Raw genomic sequence first — 19,607 nt, forward strand, 5'->3', positions numbered from 1 at the left:
CTATCAGGAAGGGCTGGGTTTTTATTTCCGCCTGTTTGTGGTACCAAAGAGTTCCGGGGGGATGGAGACCAATTTTGGATCTAAAATAGTTGAACCGCCATATTGTCTACCGGCGGTTCAAAATGCATTCCTTGCACACCATCCTGCAGGGAGCCAGAAAAGGTGACTTCCTCACATCGGTGGACTTGACCGAAGCTTACCTTCATATTCCCATCTTCATAGACCACCAAAAATATCTCCGTTTCTCTTATAGGGGGAGGCACTTTCAGTACCGAGCTCTTCCGTTCGGTCTGTCCTCGGCCCCCAGGGTCTTCACAAAGGTACTGGCAGCCCTAGCCGCCTACATCAGGTCATCTCCAGTTCGGATTCTCTGTTACCTGAATGACATTCTCTTGGTTCAAGCAGAAAGAGATCTCGCTCTCACCATTCACACCATGCAGAATCACGGGTTCGGGGTGAATCTCAAAAAGTCACCTCGTTCCCGGCACTCACATTCTCCACCTCAGGGTCTTGATAGACACCGTGGCGGAGAGCGTGTTTCTGTCCAACAACCGCATACTCAGTCTGAAGGAGCTTGTCAGGAAGGTGCTACGCCTCCCCAAGGCGTCACTTCTTCTCCTCTCCCAAGTCTTGGGCAAGATGGTGCCTTGTTTCGGGGTTGTCCTGTGGGCCAGGTTCCACAGCAGGACCCTTCAATGGTTCATGCTTCCACATCAAAAGGCCGACAGGAGCTGTTCTCTTCGGGTTCCCCTTCCCAGCCAGGCTTTACAAACCCTCAAATGGTGGCAGTCTTCAGCGATTCTGCAGGGGACATTTTTCAGAGATCTGTACCATCTCACACTTACGATGGACGCAAGTCTAACGGGGTGGGGGGCACACATGCAGGACCTAGTGCCTCAGGGTCAGTGGTCCTTGGAAGAGAGCCAAAACAGCATAAATTGGCTAGAGTTGCGGGCTGTTCGCCTCACCTTCAGACAATTTCAACACAAAGTTCAGGACCGCCACATATTAGTCCTAACAGACAATGCCACGACCAAGGCGCACATAAACAGGCAGGGGGAAACACGTTCCTGGCCCGTAATGCAGGAGTCCAATTTGTTGTGTCGGTGGTCGGAATCTCACCTGTCATTTCTCAGGGCAGAGCACATCTCGGGCCTCCAACGTCCAGGCGGACTGGCTGAGCCAGACAAGGATAGGTCAGGCAGAGTGGAGCGTCCATCCAAACCTCTTCCATCGACTGACACTACGATTCAGTCTCCCAGTCCTAGACCTGTTTGCGACGTCAGTCAACAACCAGGTACCCAGGTATTACTCGCGGTTCATGGATCCCATGGCAGAAGGAGTAGACACCCTCAGGTCCCATTGGCCCAAAGGTCTCCTGTACGCGTTTTCACCCCTTCCCCTCATTCAGAGAGTAATTCGGAAAATGTTGGAGCAGGAGGCAGAACTATTTCTGCTAGTGCCGAATTGGCCATGCTGGCCTTGGTAGGCCAACCTAGTGACTGTCAATCTCTACTCCATGGCAGATTCTATGGTCTCTCCTGTCTCTACACCAAGGGTCAGTTTGTGATCCCGACCCGCAGTGGCCACAATTAACCACATGGCGGCAAGCCTTAGCAACCGATAACATCTCCTTCAATGTCATTGCTACCATTCAGGCATCACGCAGAAGTTCTACTAACCGCATTTACGATGCCACTTGGCGGGCATTCGCACTGTGGTGTACCAACAAGACGATTGACCCACTTAAAGCATCCATTCCACAGATATTGGACTTCTTACAAAGGGGGCTTCATCAGGGCCTTACCCCTAATACATTATGCCGACAGGTGAGTGCTGTGGCTTCTGTCCTAGATGGTCTTGCCTCCGACCATCTACCTTCGCATCCCTTGATCCGGAGATTTCGCCATGGAGCATCCAACCTGTGTCCCCCTGCCGTCCATAGGTATCCGACTTGGGTCTCATGTACTAGAGGCTCTGACTGCCTCGCTCTTTAAACCTATGAGATCCACCTCTTTGAAACGGTTGTCGTTTAAGACGTTGTTTTTTGTGGCTATAACGTGTGTTCCATCCAGACTGAGTTGTTTTAAGACTGGACCCAACATTCATACTGAAGGTGAATAGCTGCTTCCACAGGGGTCAAGAGTTAACCTTGCCTGATTTCTGCCCGTCTCCTCGTCATGAGAGGGAGCATAAGTGGCACACTCTTGATGTACGACATGCACTCAAGATCTACATTGACCGCACTGCTTCGCTCCGCCACTCGGAAGCTCTCTTCGTTTCCTTCCGTCAGGCTTCCTTGGGTACCAAGGCTTCATCGTCGAGTCTGGGGCAGTGGATCAGGGCCTGTATTAAACTTATGAACTCTAGTCCTTGCAGGTTCCTCTAAATATTACAGCTCATTCTACACGTAATGCTGCAACAACTGCTGCTTGTTCCACGCATGCAATGTTGGAAGAAGTCTGCCGGGCAGCCACATGGGTGTCTCCCACAGTCTTCATACATTATTACAAGTTAGACAAGTATGCGTCGGCTGGCGCAGCCTTTGGACACAGGGTGCTGCAACAAGTGCTTGTGCCTTAACGGACTTTCCTTAGTATCCCCACCCTAGTGGACAGCCCAGTCTTTGGTACGTCCCAGTTTGGCTGCTGTCTCCATGATCACAGGAAAATGGGTGTTGGTTCTTACCTGATATGCTCATTTTATGTTGAAGTGGAGACAGCAGCCAGCCCCGCCCTGGTATGCGTCACACAATGGAACCTTTTTTTGTGCGGAGGAGAGAGAAACATAGACTATGGACTTGCACATGTACGTTTTGCTCACAATTCTCACTTGAGTCTAGTTTTCCTTCATCTGAACTGGGGAGGAGCCACAAGGGCTTACTGAACGGAGCATACCCAGTCTGGCTGCTGTCTCCACTTCAACAGAAAATGAGCATATCAGGTAAGAACCAACGCCCAATTTAGCAATTTTATCTATTCCTTGGATGTTTCATATTCCTTAATCTTGAGCTGAGAAACTGCTTACATTTAGAACTGAATTAAGATAAAGTTCAAATCAGTTTTTTAATGTATTAGAAACAGAGGAATTGAACATGATTTTAAACTAAATGAAATAAAAATTGGAAATGCGGCAACTGATGCATGTTTACTTCCATGTACTATTTGACATTTTAAGTATCAAGGTGAATTAATTTTTTTTTTTAAAGTTTTTTATTTTTAGACGAACAATACATGAAACATAAAACCATCATCAATACATATACATATAGCATGTTGTTTGGTTACAAACATCGGTGCATCACCACTTTCAATTATATATAAAATCACAGATTGTCCATCAAGTATACATAGGTACATTATTCTCATTGTAGATCATATGTTCAGCTTACAATTGTTATTCCTTCATTTTAAACAAATATTCTAGTAGTACTCATATTTCATCATCCATTGTTGAATATTTTCAATTTTTTTTCTGTTTTACCTGTCTTTTGTTCTATATTTTCTGTTTGCTGTTCTATCGTCTCAATTCTCTTTTCCATGTTCTCTGTTCTTTTTTCAATGGTTTCTGTTCTCTTTTCAATGTTCTCTGCTCTTACTTGTAATTTTTGTATTCTTTGCATAATCGCCTTTAATGTTACTCCCTTGTCTTTTTCCTGTTGAAGCATCGTCTGTATTGGTCTTTGTCCTCCTGCAGGTGAAGAGGAGGGGGTTGTTGTTGCGGAGCCAACAGTTGTTATTTTTTTACTCATCTTCTTTTTTGTGTTTTAATCCACCTAGTGTGGGGTGGGATTATAATCTCAAGTGACCATGGGGAGGTCAAAAAATAAAAAAATAAACAGGAGTTAAGGGGCAACAGAAAAGGCCAGAAGAAGAAAAAGGAAAAATATATACTAATATAAAAAACCAAAAAGGTAAAAATCTTTAATCTCTTGTATGCTCTTGTCCAGTTGATTCTAATTAAAAAAGGGAAAGGAAGAAAAAAAAAAGAGGGAGAAAAAAGGGAAAAAAGGAACAGTCCACAAATAAAAATATAGAAATATGAAGATGCAAAAAATATGAAAAGGAAAAAGAAAAAGAAATATGTGTTTAAATTTTCCCTCAGTCCAATTCACTTAAAACAATCTAACAAAGAAAAAAAATTCAAAAAAGAAAAAGTAAACAGAAAGTCACAATTTCCAAAACAGAGTGAGGTAAACACTGCCATCAAAAAAGAAGAAAAAGAATTCAAAGCTTTTATAAAATGAAAGCCTTTCCAAGGTCACACTGAGCTTTCCCTTAATTTTTTATTTATTTATTCTTTCAAGGTAAATTTCCAGACACTGAAAGTTTCCCAAAGGACACCTGTATAAACAACCGTGTTCCTCCCACTATCAAGCCTTGATTAAGTAACCTTGAAGGGAACAGTTTCTCTCCAAACATTCATACAAGAATAAAAACGTTTCAAATCCACTAGGTGGCAGTGATACTTGTTTCCCACTCTCAGCTTTATTACACTCTGCCTTTTACTTTCTTTAAAAAAAATAGAAAAAGGAAGCCAGGAAAGGGAAAATACGATAGTTCATTAAGCAAAGGTAAAAAAAAAGGAAATTCTTAGATAGTTAAAGCTTAATTATACCAATGATTCCAAAGAGTCCAATAAAGAGAGTAAAAAAAAAAAAGCGCAAAGAGCCACTCCAATTTAAAAAGTGAATTACAATGTAAGTCCAATCAGGCTTCCGTCAGTAAAAGGGGAGGGAACCTTCAATTGACCATTCCTTAAATCCGCTGCTTACTCTCTCATCAGCTTTTATTTTGAATTAAATCTCCAGATTTAGGGTGTTCTCTCTCCAATAATTTTTTTAAAAAAACTGTCACCAAAATGACATGCTTTTCTCCTGCCCTTGCGTTATGGAGCTGTCAGCAGTTTCAGATGTCAGCGTTCCAAATATCATGCAGAATTAAATCTGTCCAAGGCAGAGCTATCCTTAAAGTTCCAATTTAATAAGACAGACATGTTGGCACATCTATGGAATCCCAAATCTAAAAGCTTCCTGGGATTCCACCCAGTTGAAAGTTCATGATCTTATCCCCACACCCATAAATCCATCACATGGTCCAATCTTCTTCGGCCATGCTGGCATTTCCACCCATCTAATTCCGGTCAGATGCAGAGGTGCGGAGACAAAAGATGACCTTGATTTCTAGAAAGGAATGACAACAACACATTCCACAATTCTACTCCTTACTATTCCCCCTCCCAATTACACTAATGAAACAGCATAATGAAATAATAGAGAGTGTGGCAGGCCAAAGATCCTAAAATGGAATATGACTGCAGGCCTGATACCAGCAGCCTAATGGCTGACTCGTAGTCACTGGCAAGAGGGGTTTTTCCCTGGATCACCAGAGACTTTGCGGGTGTCTCTGGGATCGACAGGGTATACCCCTACCTGTCACCGTCTCTATGGGACAGTTTAGGTCCAGTTGGACCGTCCAGGTGACCAGAATTCAGCGGCAATCCCAGAGCTCCAGGAAAGTCCATTGTTTCACTGTGACAGCAAGCCCCTCCCATCTAAGGTGAATTAATTTTTTTGAGACCTTTAACAGAAGAGATGCAAATCTCTAAATTTTTCATGAATTGTATTTGGAAACTACCAATTTTCTAAAATTTATAATAACACATTTACATGTTCGTTAAGTTTGATTTCCTAATTTGTGATTAAAATGGCAGTAAGAAAAGAAAACAGCAATTTGCTTTTGGACTTAATCATTAGAGATTGTGAAAGTGCCATATTTTTTTTTGTTACAGCAACTTATTAAATGACCCTTAGTCTCAAATATTTTGGACATAACACTCTTGGAATATTAGTATAAGCAGGTTGATTTGCCAAGAGATAGTGATTTGCATATGTACTAGATTACAGTGCCTTGAATTAAATTGAATTATTCAAACATATAGTTCAACTTTTCTCTCACTTTCTTGCTACCATATTTAAAAAAACTGGTTCACATTTGATTAATGTTTCAAGAACCTTGCTTGACAGAAAAGGACCTACTTGGGATACTCAAAAAACACTGATTCATTAGCATATATTTAAAAAACAGCTATTAAAAAACTAGCATAAATACACATGGCTGGCAGAATGTTAGATTTTACTTTTATTGTGACAAGCAGGAATTTGTTTTTTTATTTTTAAGAAAAATGAAACTATATATGTCATAGACTCCCTCTCTAGCTCAAGCATCTTGAGAAATCTATAAATGGTGCTTTTTTTCCTTGTTTTGAGATGAGGTCTTTCTGTTTCTTAACCAATCAAAAAACCCATCTACAATTATTTTGTCAATTTGAACTTAGGTGTTTATTGTTATTTGTTTCTTTAGTAAGTTTTGACTTGAACAATGGAAGTTAATATCTCCTTCCTAGCATCTCTGAGGGTTCATTTGAAAACTGAGACCTCGGTAGACGAAGTTATTTTCATGTCCTTTTTACTGTTTTTCATTTGGTATGTTTATCCCATTGCAATCTTTTTATTGATGAGGAATATAATGTGCACAAAATACTTTCATATATGTTAAAATGTATCTTCTACTTTTAATTATTTTAATTTGAAATACATTGTTTGACCATGGGCATGCTTAATACAAACATTTAATAAATTGTATGAGTATTGTACCTAATAATTCAGAGATACAAGTGATCATAAATATTTAATTTGTAAAATCTCAGCAGATGATTGTGTCAGTAATTCAAATACCCCAGAATTTTAAGTGTTTGTTTATTTAAGTAGCTTTTATTCTAAAACATACAGTAGAACCTCTGGTCACAAATGCTGACTACGACCAAATCGGGTTCTGACTACAAAAATCCCAATTTATTTTTTTTCATGGCTGATTTCTCCTGTGCCTTTTTTTTTTTTTTTTGGTGAGCAAAATTAGGTTCATGTCACAACCAAATCAGGTTGCGACCAAAGTTATGGAACAAATTATGGTAGTGACCAGAGGTTCTACTGTATTCTGCTTTCAATGGGAAGAATGCTGAAAATCAGCAGCCCTATATGTAAAGAACTAAGTGATGGAAAAGCCCTGCTGGCATATTGTAGATACTCAATCACAGACATAAGGATAGTTTTCCATAGTTTTTGTGTCACCTTCCACATAATTGGAAGGAAATAATTTACAATGCCAGGTTTCTTTGGCCGGACCAGTCCTTCTGTTTTGTAAAATTATTATCCCAGCAGATCAGTGCTTTGTCTGTTATCTGATAATTATATGATGACCTTTGGCCATGTGGAGGACCTTGGTGAAGTAATTCATTAATATGTATGACAGTGTCCATGAATTACCTCATCTGTGACTCTGTTCTCTTTCTATTAAAGCTTTAAGTGCTAGTCCTATAAATTTTATGGTAGTTTTTAATAAAACTCCTAAACAAACTTTGTCCTAGAAAAGAAAATACATATTTAGTTGCTTCTACCAAAATAAGCAACATGAGATATATAAAATACTGAACATGGGATGTTATGCCATATGTATTGAGTTAATGTTCCACCCAGGGACAGGATTTCTAAATTAATTGATATATGTTACGAAGTCACTATTGTATAACTAGACAGTATATTCTGGCTAACATTCCATCTCCCAAAGGATGCTAAACTCACACCAGATTTTCCTAACAGTCAGATGCAGTATATTTATCTTTTTCTGCTTCCTGTTGCTTCTAATTTACAGGATGATTTAGTTACAAGGTCATTTTAATGATGGTCAGATCTCTTAATAAAACTATTTAGTGCTTGATTCAGGTGTGTGCTTATATATTCACCCTTTCATAGCAAGATGTCTGCCATCTGATCTGTCCTGAAATTTAAGGTCACTCTGGCTAGAACTTCATAGGTTCAGACTGTTTTCTTCAGCAACAAAATTGGCTTACCAGTTGAACTGTTGTTTACTTAATGGTTTTATATTCTCCAGGTGGCCTTGCTTTTAAATACTAAACATAAATGGTCAGTCTAAACTCATTTCATGATCCAGATTTATTGTCTTCTCAAATACTACTATTTCTTGGGAGTCTGCAATCAAAGCAGCTTCATTGCCTCCCGCCCTATACATAATGGCAAACCTGGATCGGTGGCAAACTTAATTCCTTTTCAAAAAATATGTTTAAATTAAAATATATAGTGTTTGTCTTCCTAAGGTCTAATCCTGAGATTGGACCTGTATTTACTAAATAATACTTTGCTAGTTCAAATAGATCTTAGACATCTATGTAAATAATAGAAGAAACTACTCATAACCTAAATTTTTTTGCATGTTATTTAAAGTTTAACTGGACTTTGGACAGATTATGCTTTAAAGTATAATTTTAGAAAAAGCTATAAAGAGCAGCTGAGCTGAGTTGATACTTTTCAAACAAATACAGGCAGTCTTTGACTTACGACCATAATTGAGCCCAAAATTTATGTTGTGAGACATTTGTTAAATGAGTTTTGCTCCATTTTACTACCTTTCTTGCCACAGTTGTTAAGTGAACCTGGCTTGTTAAGTGAACCTGTTAAGTTAGTTATATGGTTGTTAAGTGAATCTGGCTTCCCCATTGACTTTGCTTGTCAGAAGGTGGCAAAAGGGGATCATGTGACCCAGTATCACTGCAACCGTCCTAAATATGAATCTATTGCTAAGGTCTGAATTTTGATCATATGACCACGGGGATGCTGCAATGGTCATAAGTGTGAAAAATGATCAGAAGTCACTTTTTTCAGTTCCGTAGTAACTTCAAACAGCACTAAATGAACTGTTGTAAGTTGTACCTGTATATATAAGAAGTAGGCCTGTGGCTACTTCTGATGGAATCTTTTGTTAATTTTTGGATATTTTACATGAAAAAGTTCTCTTTTGAATCTAAGTAATTGCCATTGATTTTCAGCCAAAAGTCCACTCAGTGATATATTCTGTATATTCCACAGTGACTTGTAGCCTAATTAATAATTACAGAGGCTGCAATACCTGCATAATTTGTGATTTCCTGCAAAACAATTATGAAAATATAATCCTATTCATAAGTATGAAGTATTCATACTTTATAATCAGATTTTAGAAAGAATGTTTTCCTAAACTACTCTATGTTAAGAGAATGATATTACTCCCAGTCCGAGCTTCCATTTTATAAGAAGCCTATTTATATGACTATGGTTGAAGGGTATGTTTGGATGGGATTATACCCACTAGTCGTCTTTAGATTTTCACATGTTCAATCTAGCCTCTGAATGGCTGAAATATGCAAATTTTTTAAGAGATAAGGATGAGTGCATAAATATGGGAAATATAGCAAAAAGCTGCCATTAGATTCCACCGATACCATTCTTTGCCTGGAAATATAATAGATTGGATTTTGATTTTACAATGGGCTTAAGGTTATCACAGTAGCATTGATTATTATAATAAACATGGTTTAAATTGAGGACAGTCTTTGTACTTCAAAGGATGTACAAGCAAATTTGGCTCATGAAAGAATGTAAATGGAATCGCCGATAAGCATCAATTTAACAAAAATTATTGCAGACATTTAACTTTTAAATTACAGACTATCGATGGTCCATGCCAAGTCATAATTCACAAGTGGGAGACTCATCTACCAGCACGATCAATAACCCCTTTAGGTATGGGCATCAACTGCATCTGTTTGAAACATATGCATAAGATTACTAATGTTACAAAATGGTTTAATTGGGTTGATGTTATTTTGTAGGATTAACATTAATCTTCCATTACAAAGGGATCCTCCATTAGCCAACATGAGCACTGCTTTCACAAATTTTGCAAAATGAATTTATATGACAGAAGACTTATGAATAGTATTATCATGAGTCCATTTTTATCAGGTATCCACAGGTTTTCATTGCCAAAATTTATGATTGCACATCTGGGTTTTAATGTATGGCATGGTTTGATCCCAGCTCTCTTACCTTCAACCTAGAAGCTAGGAAAAGGTGTGGGGATCATCCTAGCACAAGTATATTATGGTTTGTAGATTCAGTACACTGAATCTTACTTGGCTTTCAGAAAGGAAAAGGAAGTTGTTCATTTTTAAAGACATTGAAATACTATTGATAATCATTATACTTTGAGATTGAAAGTCCATGCTGATATTTTCAAAAATCATGCCTGAGTGATAGAAAGTACAAATTGTTAATGGTAAGTTGACATTTAAATACGAATTAAATTTTCTTAAAGAGAACAATGACCAGAAGATTTATGCTAAACATACTCATGAATAAAACAGGTTTTAAAATAAGCATGGGTTACTGTAAGCATAAATCATATACCTTTTGTTAAATTAGGAGAAACAATGCAACTGGAAACCTGGTATAATTTGGTATGTTGCCTCCATTAAAAAGGTGATTTTATGAAGTAGCTTGTTTTCAATGAACCTGAAAATATTGTCACCGGCCTTTTCATTCTACACCTTTATTATAATTTAAAGACATCATTTCTTGTTCAATCTAAATGTATTGCTCAAAAGTAATTTCCATTTATTAAAAAAAGGCTTCAAATTATTAAACCTAGGTTGATAGTCTTAGGCTACAGCTGTGTTCATGTTTACACAGGACAAGTCAAAGGGAACTCAGTGAGACCCTTTATATCTACTCAGTGTCTGAGTAGATATACATGTTATCTGCTGCTTACTTTCATTTTCTGGCTTCCTGATTAAAAACAAGCCTGTCATAAGTTACTTTGACTTATTGATTCATTTTTTAGTTAAATAAATAGAGATTTATGTCCTTCAGTAATAAAAGTTTTTTTCATTCTCTGATAGTCTAGATTCCATCCTGTTCAAGCATAGATAACATCTTAAATTCAGGTAGACTCTTTGTGACACAGCATAAATAACTTTCAACTGCCTTTAAAGGTAAATTAGTAACTTATTATAATCAAAATATTTTCTAGACTAAGTCTCTAGGTACCAGTGACTCAACTTGCGCACATTTTAGAAAAGATATTTGTGATATTTTCCAGCTAGTATTAAAGTTTTTTTTTATTTACCCTTTCAATCTTGGAGAAAATAATCAAATAGAAAAATGCATTATTATCCATGAAGGGGATTATTATTATTCTAAACAGAATTTTCTTTGTAATAGTGGAAGAAATGTGTCTTGTTCTCACATTGAGAGATGAATAATAAATATTTATAATTTAAAATTTAAGAGAGGGTTAAATATAGCTATCAATATGTCAAAAGTTTTATTTTCAAAAACTTATATAATTGTGTTGAGTTTATTGTATATTTAAAGAATTCATTATTTACATTTCTGTAGCATGTGAAGACTAATGCTTGAAAAGAAAAAAAACATTTAATAAAATCTTCAAACCATAAACAAGTAGCAAATCAGATATTTTATCTTCTTAGCTGATACCATCTTCTGATTCATTCCATTAGTAATATATGATACATTGTCAAGTTGATGACCTATTATTTTAATATTTTAGATAACTTGGATGGAAAGAAATAACATCTTTCTAAGGATGTAAACAAAACTAAGCAGTATTTTTTTAGGTTGCAGTAAAGTTACTTAGTATCTTTCTATTTAAATGCTCTGTTGAAAACAGTGCTGAGTTAGAGGTATTGTTAATTGTGTAAACCACTAGTTGTCTAATCAGAAATAAGTTGCTTAAGTCCAGAGAATTTATTCTTTGGCAAGTGTGTAGTATTGCTGCCTAAACTAACAATTAAATTATAATGTGCAAAAGTGAACTATTCTCACACTTTGTCCTTTTAATTCTAGAGAATATTTCCATTGATGATGGAGTCTTTGGAGTCTTTGGTAAGTGGTCCTAACTTTAAAATGTTAAGATGTAAACACACTAGTAATAACAAGATGCACTTTAAATGAAAAAATGCTTTTAAGTAATTAGAATGGTAGAGAAGTAGACTCTTTCAAATTCTTAAAACTCCAAAAATCTTTTTTTAAATTTTCATTTTTAATGTGCCACAAAGAAAGGTGTAACCTTATTGATTTTTGGGGCTGTGGAAAGCATTTTAAAGCCTAGTGACTCACGCAAAGCATCACCACTTAAGTTTATGAAAGACTTAATCTGGCTGCTTGTAAGAATTCCTAATTGCTTAAATGGGTATGCAGAGACCTTTTCATTTTGACTGCAAAAGTTGAAGTAGCTATGTATGTACATACTTGCAGAGAACGAACAAAACTATTCACAGCAGTTGCACTGCTCTGTTCAAGTGAACTACTCCTAAGCTACATGACTTGGAAAGATTCCATTTTTTAAATGGAAAAATTACTGGGAAGTTTTAGTAAACATAATAAAATGTAATAAGACTAAACTAGAATAAACAAGATAAATAAAAGAAGTTCAGAAATACAGAGGAAAGAAAAAGGGAGAAAATAAAAATAAAAACAAATAAAGAAATGGCTTCCATCTTTTGCACCACATCGAGTCTCAGCTAATATAGTAACTTTACTCTCTTAAAATTATGAATAAAATAACTTATTACTGTAGCCTAATTTTTATTAGATATTAGCTGATAACCCAGCATTGTCCAGGTATTTATCCCAATTAGACAGGAAAAGGAATGAATTATATGCAGTGTCAAAACAAAGTAATTTTATTTACAGGCATTTAGAATGAGCACAGCCTTGTTGAAAATGTCCGGACCAAACGTAATTTCTAATGTTGGATTTTTCCCCTTACCAGAGGGAGCCTCCTTGTGGAGTACTGTGAAGTCATTACCATGGCAACTCCACTGAAGCCATTTTAAGGCACAACAGGCTGTATCTTAACAGAACACACACCACGAGGGGTATTAGGGGTGTCTTACCCTCACAGTATTTGTTTCCAGAGAGTAAGTCATCTGTGTACCAAGTTTGGTTAAAATTGCTCGAGGCGTTCCAGAATTATGCACGCACGCGCGCATGCACACACACACACACACAAACACACACACACTTTTATATATATAGAAGAATAGGCCACAAAAAATCATCTTTTCAGGCAGTGAAATGATTCAGCAAAAGATTCATTAGGAATTACCAAAAATATCAAAGTAGTAGTTTCCCCTGATCAAATAGTCCAAGTTTATGTTTCTTATTTTTGCTCTTCATAATCTTGGCCTTTAAATCATTCCAATGGCATCACAGTATCTGATCTTTCATCAAAGGAGTCTTTGGAATTCAAAAGGAACATTCAAAGCTTTCACCAGCCTACTTTGGGATTTCTTGTCACACCCGTTCCATGCCCAGATTCTTTTCCTGATTTGTTTCTTGCATTTTGGTAATCTCAATTTTGTTTTTTTCCATGCCTTCAAAATTGTATAATGTGTGTATCAGATAAAAGGTTTTTATTTTTTTAAAAAAAACCATATTCTAAATGTTTAACATTGAAATTGTATCATTTCTTAGATACTAGTTCCTATCTCAGCCCATTTTTGAAGGATTATTTTAAGACAAGTAAAAGTTATAGCTGGCTTGGCCTTATAACTCCTTTTTGCCTGGTCCTTCAGTTTCCTCTAGTGCTCATTTGCAACCTTCATCAAGCCTCAGTTCCTAATACAAGTTTACTTCTGTTTCAGTCATTTCCCATGAGTATATTATTTAATTATATAATTGTTTTCAAATCTTACAGCAAAATAAGAAATATTCCAAATCTCTGAGTTCTCCCAATCCATTTAAAACTTAAAATCAAAATCTTTTTTTTTGTTTGTTTGCAAGTTGTATATTATTTTAAACTTTTAAATCACTGTTTAAACTCTCTTAATTCAAAGAAGGTAAGACTCACCAGGCATCAGATTTTGAAGTTCTTTAATATCCATAAAATAGTTGAATTGAACATTTCCAAATGTGATTAAAAAGTGAGTTTATCTGGCTTTTCTGCCACTGCTTGGAGCAAAGATGTTGTGTCCCTTGGCTTCTGGCACTCAAAACCATGGGAGACCACTGTTGTATGGTCAAGAAGCTGTCAGACAGAGCACTCATAGGTGATCTCCTGTTTTTTTTCCTATCTGGAGAGATTCTAAAGAACTGATCTACTTGCCAGTTCTTTGTCCTGCATGGTAGTCATCCACAGTGGAAATGTCTTCAGTTAGCCAATATACCCAGAAAACTTGGAGACAATCAACAAAACCATTCACAGCAGTTGCATTGATCCTTTCAATGCACATTGTCACATTGTTTATAGGAGTAACTTGGATTCCTACTTTTGAATTTTAATTCTAATTATTTTAAAATATACCGTAACTCAAATGAATCCTTCCTACGGGTAAATTAACATTAGGAAGCCCTGTAATAGGAAAGCAAGCTCTTATAAGATCTATCTCTGCAGTAGTTCCTTCCACCTTCTGCAAAGCTCATCCAATTTAATTTAGAGCCAGTACTACCACACAATGTATTTGCTGCTGGTAATGCTGGGTTGAGTATGTATTAGTGTGTCTTCCTTCCTTCCAGTGTTTCTTTAACTTGACTAGGGAGTAGCTTACAAGAAAAAAACATAAATTAATCTCCTTTCTACTACCGTGTTTTCCCGAAAATAAGACAGGGTCTTATTTTCTTTTGCCCCACGAAATATGGCCTTGATTATTATAGGGGGAGGGCTTATTGTTTTGGGGTTGCCGGGCAGCTGCTCCCTTGTGAGTGGGCTCCCGAAGAGCCGGGCACAACCTCAGGGGCGAAGCAGCCATGAGGTGACCATGCTCACGAGCAGCTGCCCGGCAAACCCCCTCTCCAGCCTGGCAGAGTGCCATTCCCTGACCTAGGGGGTATCCCTAAGGCGCCAAGCTCTGCCTGCCCCCCAGCTCCCACAGCTTGGCATATTAAGGATACCTTCTAGGTCAGTAAATGGAGCTCTGCCCAACTGCAGAGGGGTTGTGCAAGCACCTGTTCCGCCCCCAGCCTCACCGTGCCCTGGCCCTGCTCTCCCTGAAGGGTGCCGCCTCCACACTCTGAGCATAACTTCTTCTCCAGCTTCCAAACTCCGAAGTCCTCCAGCAGCGAGAGCGCATTCTTAGAGTGGCTGCTGCTGGAAGACTCGACAGCCGAGTTTGGAGTTTGGAAGCAGGAGAAGAAATTATGTTCGGAGTGTGGCAGCGGTGGCGCCCTACAGGGAGAGCTGGGCCAGGACATGGTGAGGCTGGGAGGTATGCTTGCTGGGGGTGGAACAGGCGCTCACGCAACCCCCCTCTCCAGCCGGGCAGAGCTCCATGGATTACCTAGGGGGTATCCCCAATGTGCCAAGCCGCGGAAGCTGGGGGGCGGGCAGAGCACCACATGGCTTGGTGCCTTAGGACTACCCCCTAGATCAGCGAAGGGCGCTCTGCCCAGCTGGAGAGGGGGTTTGCCGGGCGGCTGCTCGTGAGCATGGTCACCACATGGCTGCTTCACCCCTGAGGCTGTTCGGGAGCCCGCTCGCAAGGGAGAAGCCACCCGGCAACTCCCCCCTCCGGCCAGGCAGAACGCCACTCCCCAACCTAGCGGTATCCCGAAGACGCCAAGCAACGTGAGTACCTTCCCCCCCCCCCCCGGCTCCCACGGCTTGGCGCCTTTGGGATACTGCTAGATCGGTGAGTGGTGCTCTGCCTGGCCGGAGTGAGGGTTGTCCAGGGGGCTTGTTTTTGTGGGTGGGCTTATATTTTTGCCCACAGGAAAAATGTGGCAAGGCGTTAGTTTCAGGACACGTCGTATTTTCGGGGAAACATGGTATGTAAGATTGATTTTGGAAATCCAAACTTGAATGGTACTAGTATTCCATGTAATAGTTGCTAAAATTTGGCCAACCCAAATCTATTTTGATGTGGATCCATATTGATTAGTTCAGCAGCTATAAGCTTAGGATGGATTTCCCCTGTGGAAATGGATATTAATGCATTAGTACCATATATACTGAAAAATAAACCCATCCATGGATAAGGTGACAATTTTTAACCAAATAGCATAGATACCATATATACCACCTGCATATAAGCCATCCTTCAAAATTTCAGTTATGTTTTAATTTGTGCAGTTGGCTTATCCGTGGATGATGGACTTCTCGTGGTATTTCAGTTATAATTGAAGGGTTGGCTTATTCTCTGATGAGCTAGTCTACAAATATAAAGAGGTACCTTATTACATACTGTCTATATTTGTGGTTAAGCCCATCTGTGGATGAGCCAAACACAACTTTTTGGTTATATTTTTTTACCCTAAAACTCTCAGCTTATCCATAGTATAAACTACCCAGATGTTTTATTTAGACAAGTTTTAATGGTATTTCAGAATGTAGCAAGATGTTTTTACAATACTTTTTTTTGTTTTGTCAGATGATGTGGAGAGTGTTGATTCCGGATGGCTGACATGTCAGACAGAAATAAGGTTACGGCTACATTTTTCTGAAAAACCACCTGTATCGATAACAAAGAAAAAATTCAAGAAATCTAGGTTTAGGTATGGTTATTTTAGTCCATTTACAGTTTATTAAAGTGCTTGTCTTTGCTTTTATAATGCAGTGATTGTTATATGCATATCTTTTGTATGGGCTTTGCGTGGACTCTTTCAGAAAAGCAATAGTAAAATCAATGCCGACATTGATTCTCAGTGGGAGAATTGAAGTTTGTTACAGTTCTAAAACTGGTTCTTTTGAACCTCTGGAACAATGTCTATACTAAGCATAGTCATGCATAACTTTTTAATAAGTGTAAGAAAAAAGTACATTTTTAGTAAATGTACTATTAGAGTAACCTTGGATGTCTTGTGTAAAACACATTTGGATCAGTCAGGAGCTTATCTCTTTCAGCTTATTTTCCATAATGGCCAATGAAATGCTTCTAGGAAAACATCAAGTAAGGTATGAGAGTAATAACCTTTTTCATACTGGCCTTTGAAGGGCAGTAAATAAGTAAGATCTTTATTACGGTCAAAGACCAGCAATATACATTTGTCTTTACACTATATTAAAAATACTAACATTAAAATATAATTAAAAGTATTTACATTAAAAGTGGATAATAACATTATGGTCCAAAGATTGTTAAAGGTATGTCCAGATAATTGGTACAAGATGGTACTATACTGTAGCCAATTTTTTTTCTTATGGACATTGCAGCAGCACAGAACTTTGCCACTGCATACGTGGTAACCGGGTTAGTGTCCTGGAGGAGAAAGCCTAGATAAAAATTGTCTACCCTCCCTGGCAATCTCTCTAATAAGGGGAAAATATATGCAGACCCTACAAGCTCTGTATAGCTCGCAGTGTAATAGTACTTACCGGGGAGCAGGAAGAAAATCCACAGTTGACTACTGGATAATATCATATGACCTCCTGAAGTTCTTACAGAAGATAGAGGTAGACTCGTGACTGGAAAGTGATCATAATACAATACTCCTTACTCTCACATTGCACCAGAATTCTCTAAGGGCAGGCACAGCCTACCTACCCAGGTTAGAAACTCAAAATACCCAGGTAAAAATTAAATGGAATGAGAAAAACGCTAAGGAAGTTACCAAATGGATGTTAGCCCCTGAAACCATAGAGTTACGTACATCTCTACTAAGAAATAACTGTGGGGGATCTTACCTAGAGGGGTTTGAATCCTTAATTGTAAACTTGAATTCGGTTCTCAGTAACAGATCACTAGCTCACCCCAAAATGCTAGCTCACCCCAAAAAATAAAAAATGGTTTGATAGAGATTGCGTTCAACTAAAAAAGATATATAATGAAGAATACAAGAGGTTCGAGGTTCATTTTATTTATATGCCGCCCTATTCCCGGAGGGACTCTGGGCGGCTCACAAACCCAAAGGGAGAGTGGAGGTAAACACAAAGAAACTACAACAGAAAGGTACAGAAAAGTAAAGGTGCCCGCCTTTGAAGGGCAGCAGAGCAGCTGATCAATCAAGTATACTACATCAAACTTAGGTGGTTTTTTTTACTGTTTAGAGTGAAACTCACCCTTGAAGGTTTGGAGGAAGAGGATGAAGATGATGAAGATGATGACAGACTTTCACCTATGCTTCATCATAAAATGGCAAATACGTTAGATTTTTCGCTTATAAGTGATACTGAATACAAATCTCGACATTCTCAGCCTGAATGTGGATATGGTCTGCAGCCAGATCGCTGGACAGAGTATACCATACAGACCATGGAACCAGACAACCTTGAATTAATCTTTGACTTTTTTGAGGTAAAGGCTTGGCTATGTATAAAACTTGGCTCTTTTGTTTTGATGACTAATGAATGTTGATGTTCAGACATTTTTTAAAATATGCCCTAACAGAGAATGAGGTATTTGCTCATGTCATCCTCAATTGGACTACAATTTTTATTTAAAGTTCTTGTATGTATAGGAAGCCTGATACTTTTTAGATGTTATGGACTGGAAGGATCTGTCTCTCCCTCTGTGTTTCAATAACACTTGTCTGCTAGCACAGCATGATGACATCTAGCACAAATCTCAAATTGATGTAGGAATAGGGAGCTTAGTATCCTCCAGATATTTTGAATTATAGTTTTCACAGTTATTTGTTGGTTATGCCTGCATAGAGCTATGGATCTAAATGGATCAAAACATCCAGACAGTAATATGTTATCTATACCTTGACTTAGCATCCAAATGGAGACATCAGGGTGTTACTTTAATGAGAAATTTCTCTAGCCTTAAATATCAGCACCACAGTTCATTAGCCCTTCTCAAAAGCATTGAATATACTACCAGATATAGAGAGCTTAGACAGATCATCTAGTTTTATCAAGAAATTATTATTTTAAATCTAAATCTAGCATGGGAGTTTAAAAATAGTGACAAGATGAGTAATTTATAAATCAAACATAACGAAGGCTTTAATTAAACATAGAATAACAGAGTTGGAAGGAATCTTGGAGGTTATCTAGTCTCTGCTTGAGCAGGAGACCTCATAGTATTTCAGACAAATGACTGTCCAGTCTCATCTTGAAAGCCTCCAGTGATGGAGCATCCAAAACCTCTGAAGGCAAGCCATTTCACTAGTTGATTGCTCACACTGTTAGGCAACTTCTCCTTAGTTCTAGGTTGCTTCTCTCCTTAGTTTCCATTCATTGTTCCGTCTTGTGGAATACCTTTCCAATTTTAGGCAAAGTTGATATTAAGGGAAATGCTTTCACCTTCTGCATAAGCAAAGCAATAATTTTAAATACATAATAACTTTGTAATTGTAGGAAGATCTTAGTGAAAAAGTTATCCAAGGAGATGAGATTCCAGGCCATGTGGGCTCCGCTTGTCTGTTATCTTCCACGCTTGGAGAATCAGGAAAGAGTGCTGGTATTCTCACGCTTCCCATTATGAACAGAGGTTCGCGAAAAACAATAGGAAAAGTTAGAGGTATGTTTATTTTCTTTTAAAAAATTGGTAGCAATGCAAACATGAACTTAGGCTAAATACATTTCCCACTACTTGATTTTTAAATACTGATACAATTAGCACCCTGATAGAATTATATGCATGCTGGAAGGAGGGTAATAATCTAATGTCTCCACCAAAACACCAAGGCAATTTTAAGGAAGAAAAGCATTTTTTGCAATGAAAGTAACAAGGATCCATTTAGTGATTATTGATATAAGTGAAACTATCTTGTTTAGGTTTGGAAAGCTTGGTTTTTTTCCAGTGGACTT

The 19,607-nt window shown here is 38.0% G+C and overlaps 1 protein-coding gene across 3 annotated transcripts in view; it reads left to right on the forward strand.

Annotated features, from left to right (window-relative positions):
• The window catches only part of GPCPD1 (glycerophosphocholine phosphodiesterase 1), a 59,178-nt gene that overhangs the window by 20,042 nt on the left and 19,529 nt on the right, over nucleotides 1-19,607 (forward strand). For all 3 annotated transcript variants that reach the window (XM_087716885.1, XM_087716883.1, XM_087716884.1), the window contains exons 5-9: nucleotides 9,559-9,634; nucleotides 11,759-11,797; nucleotides 16,282-16,405; nucleotides 17,898-18,144; nucleotides 19,155-19,317. In XM_087716885.1, coding sequence (XP_087573011.1) covers nucleotides 9,559-9,634; nucleotides 11,759-11,797; nucleotides 16,282-16,405; nucleotides 17,898-18,144; nucleotides 19,155-19,317 — 649 coding nt within the window. The remainder of the gene's footprint in view (nucleotides 1-9,558; nucleotides 9,635-11,758; nucleotides 11,798-16,281; nucleotides 16,406-17,897; nucleotides 18,145-19,154; nucleotides 19,318-19,607) is intronic.

The sequence above is a fragment of the Thamnophis sirtalis genome, unplaced genomic scaffold (genome assembly GCF_051295495.1).
Source record: "Thamnophis sirtalis isolate CommonGarterSnake01/CBP01778 unplaced genomic scaffold, rThaSir2_p1.2 scaffold_5, whole genome shotgun sequence".
Lineage (NCBI taxonomy): Eukaryota > Metazoa > Chordata > Lepidosauria > Squamata > Natricidae > Thamnophis > Thamnophis sirtalis.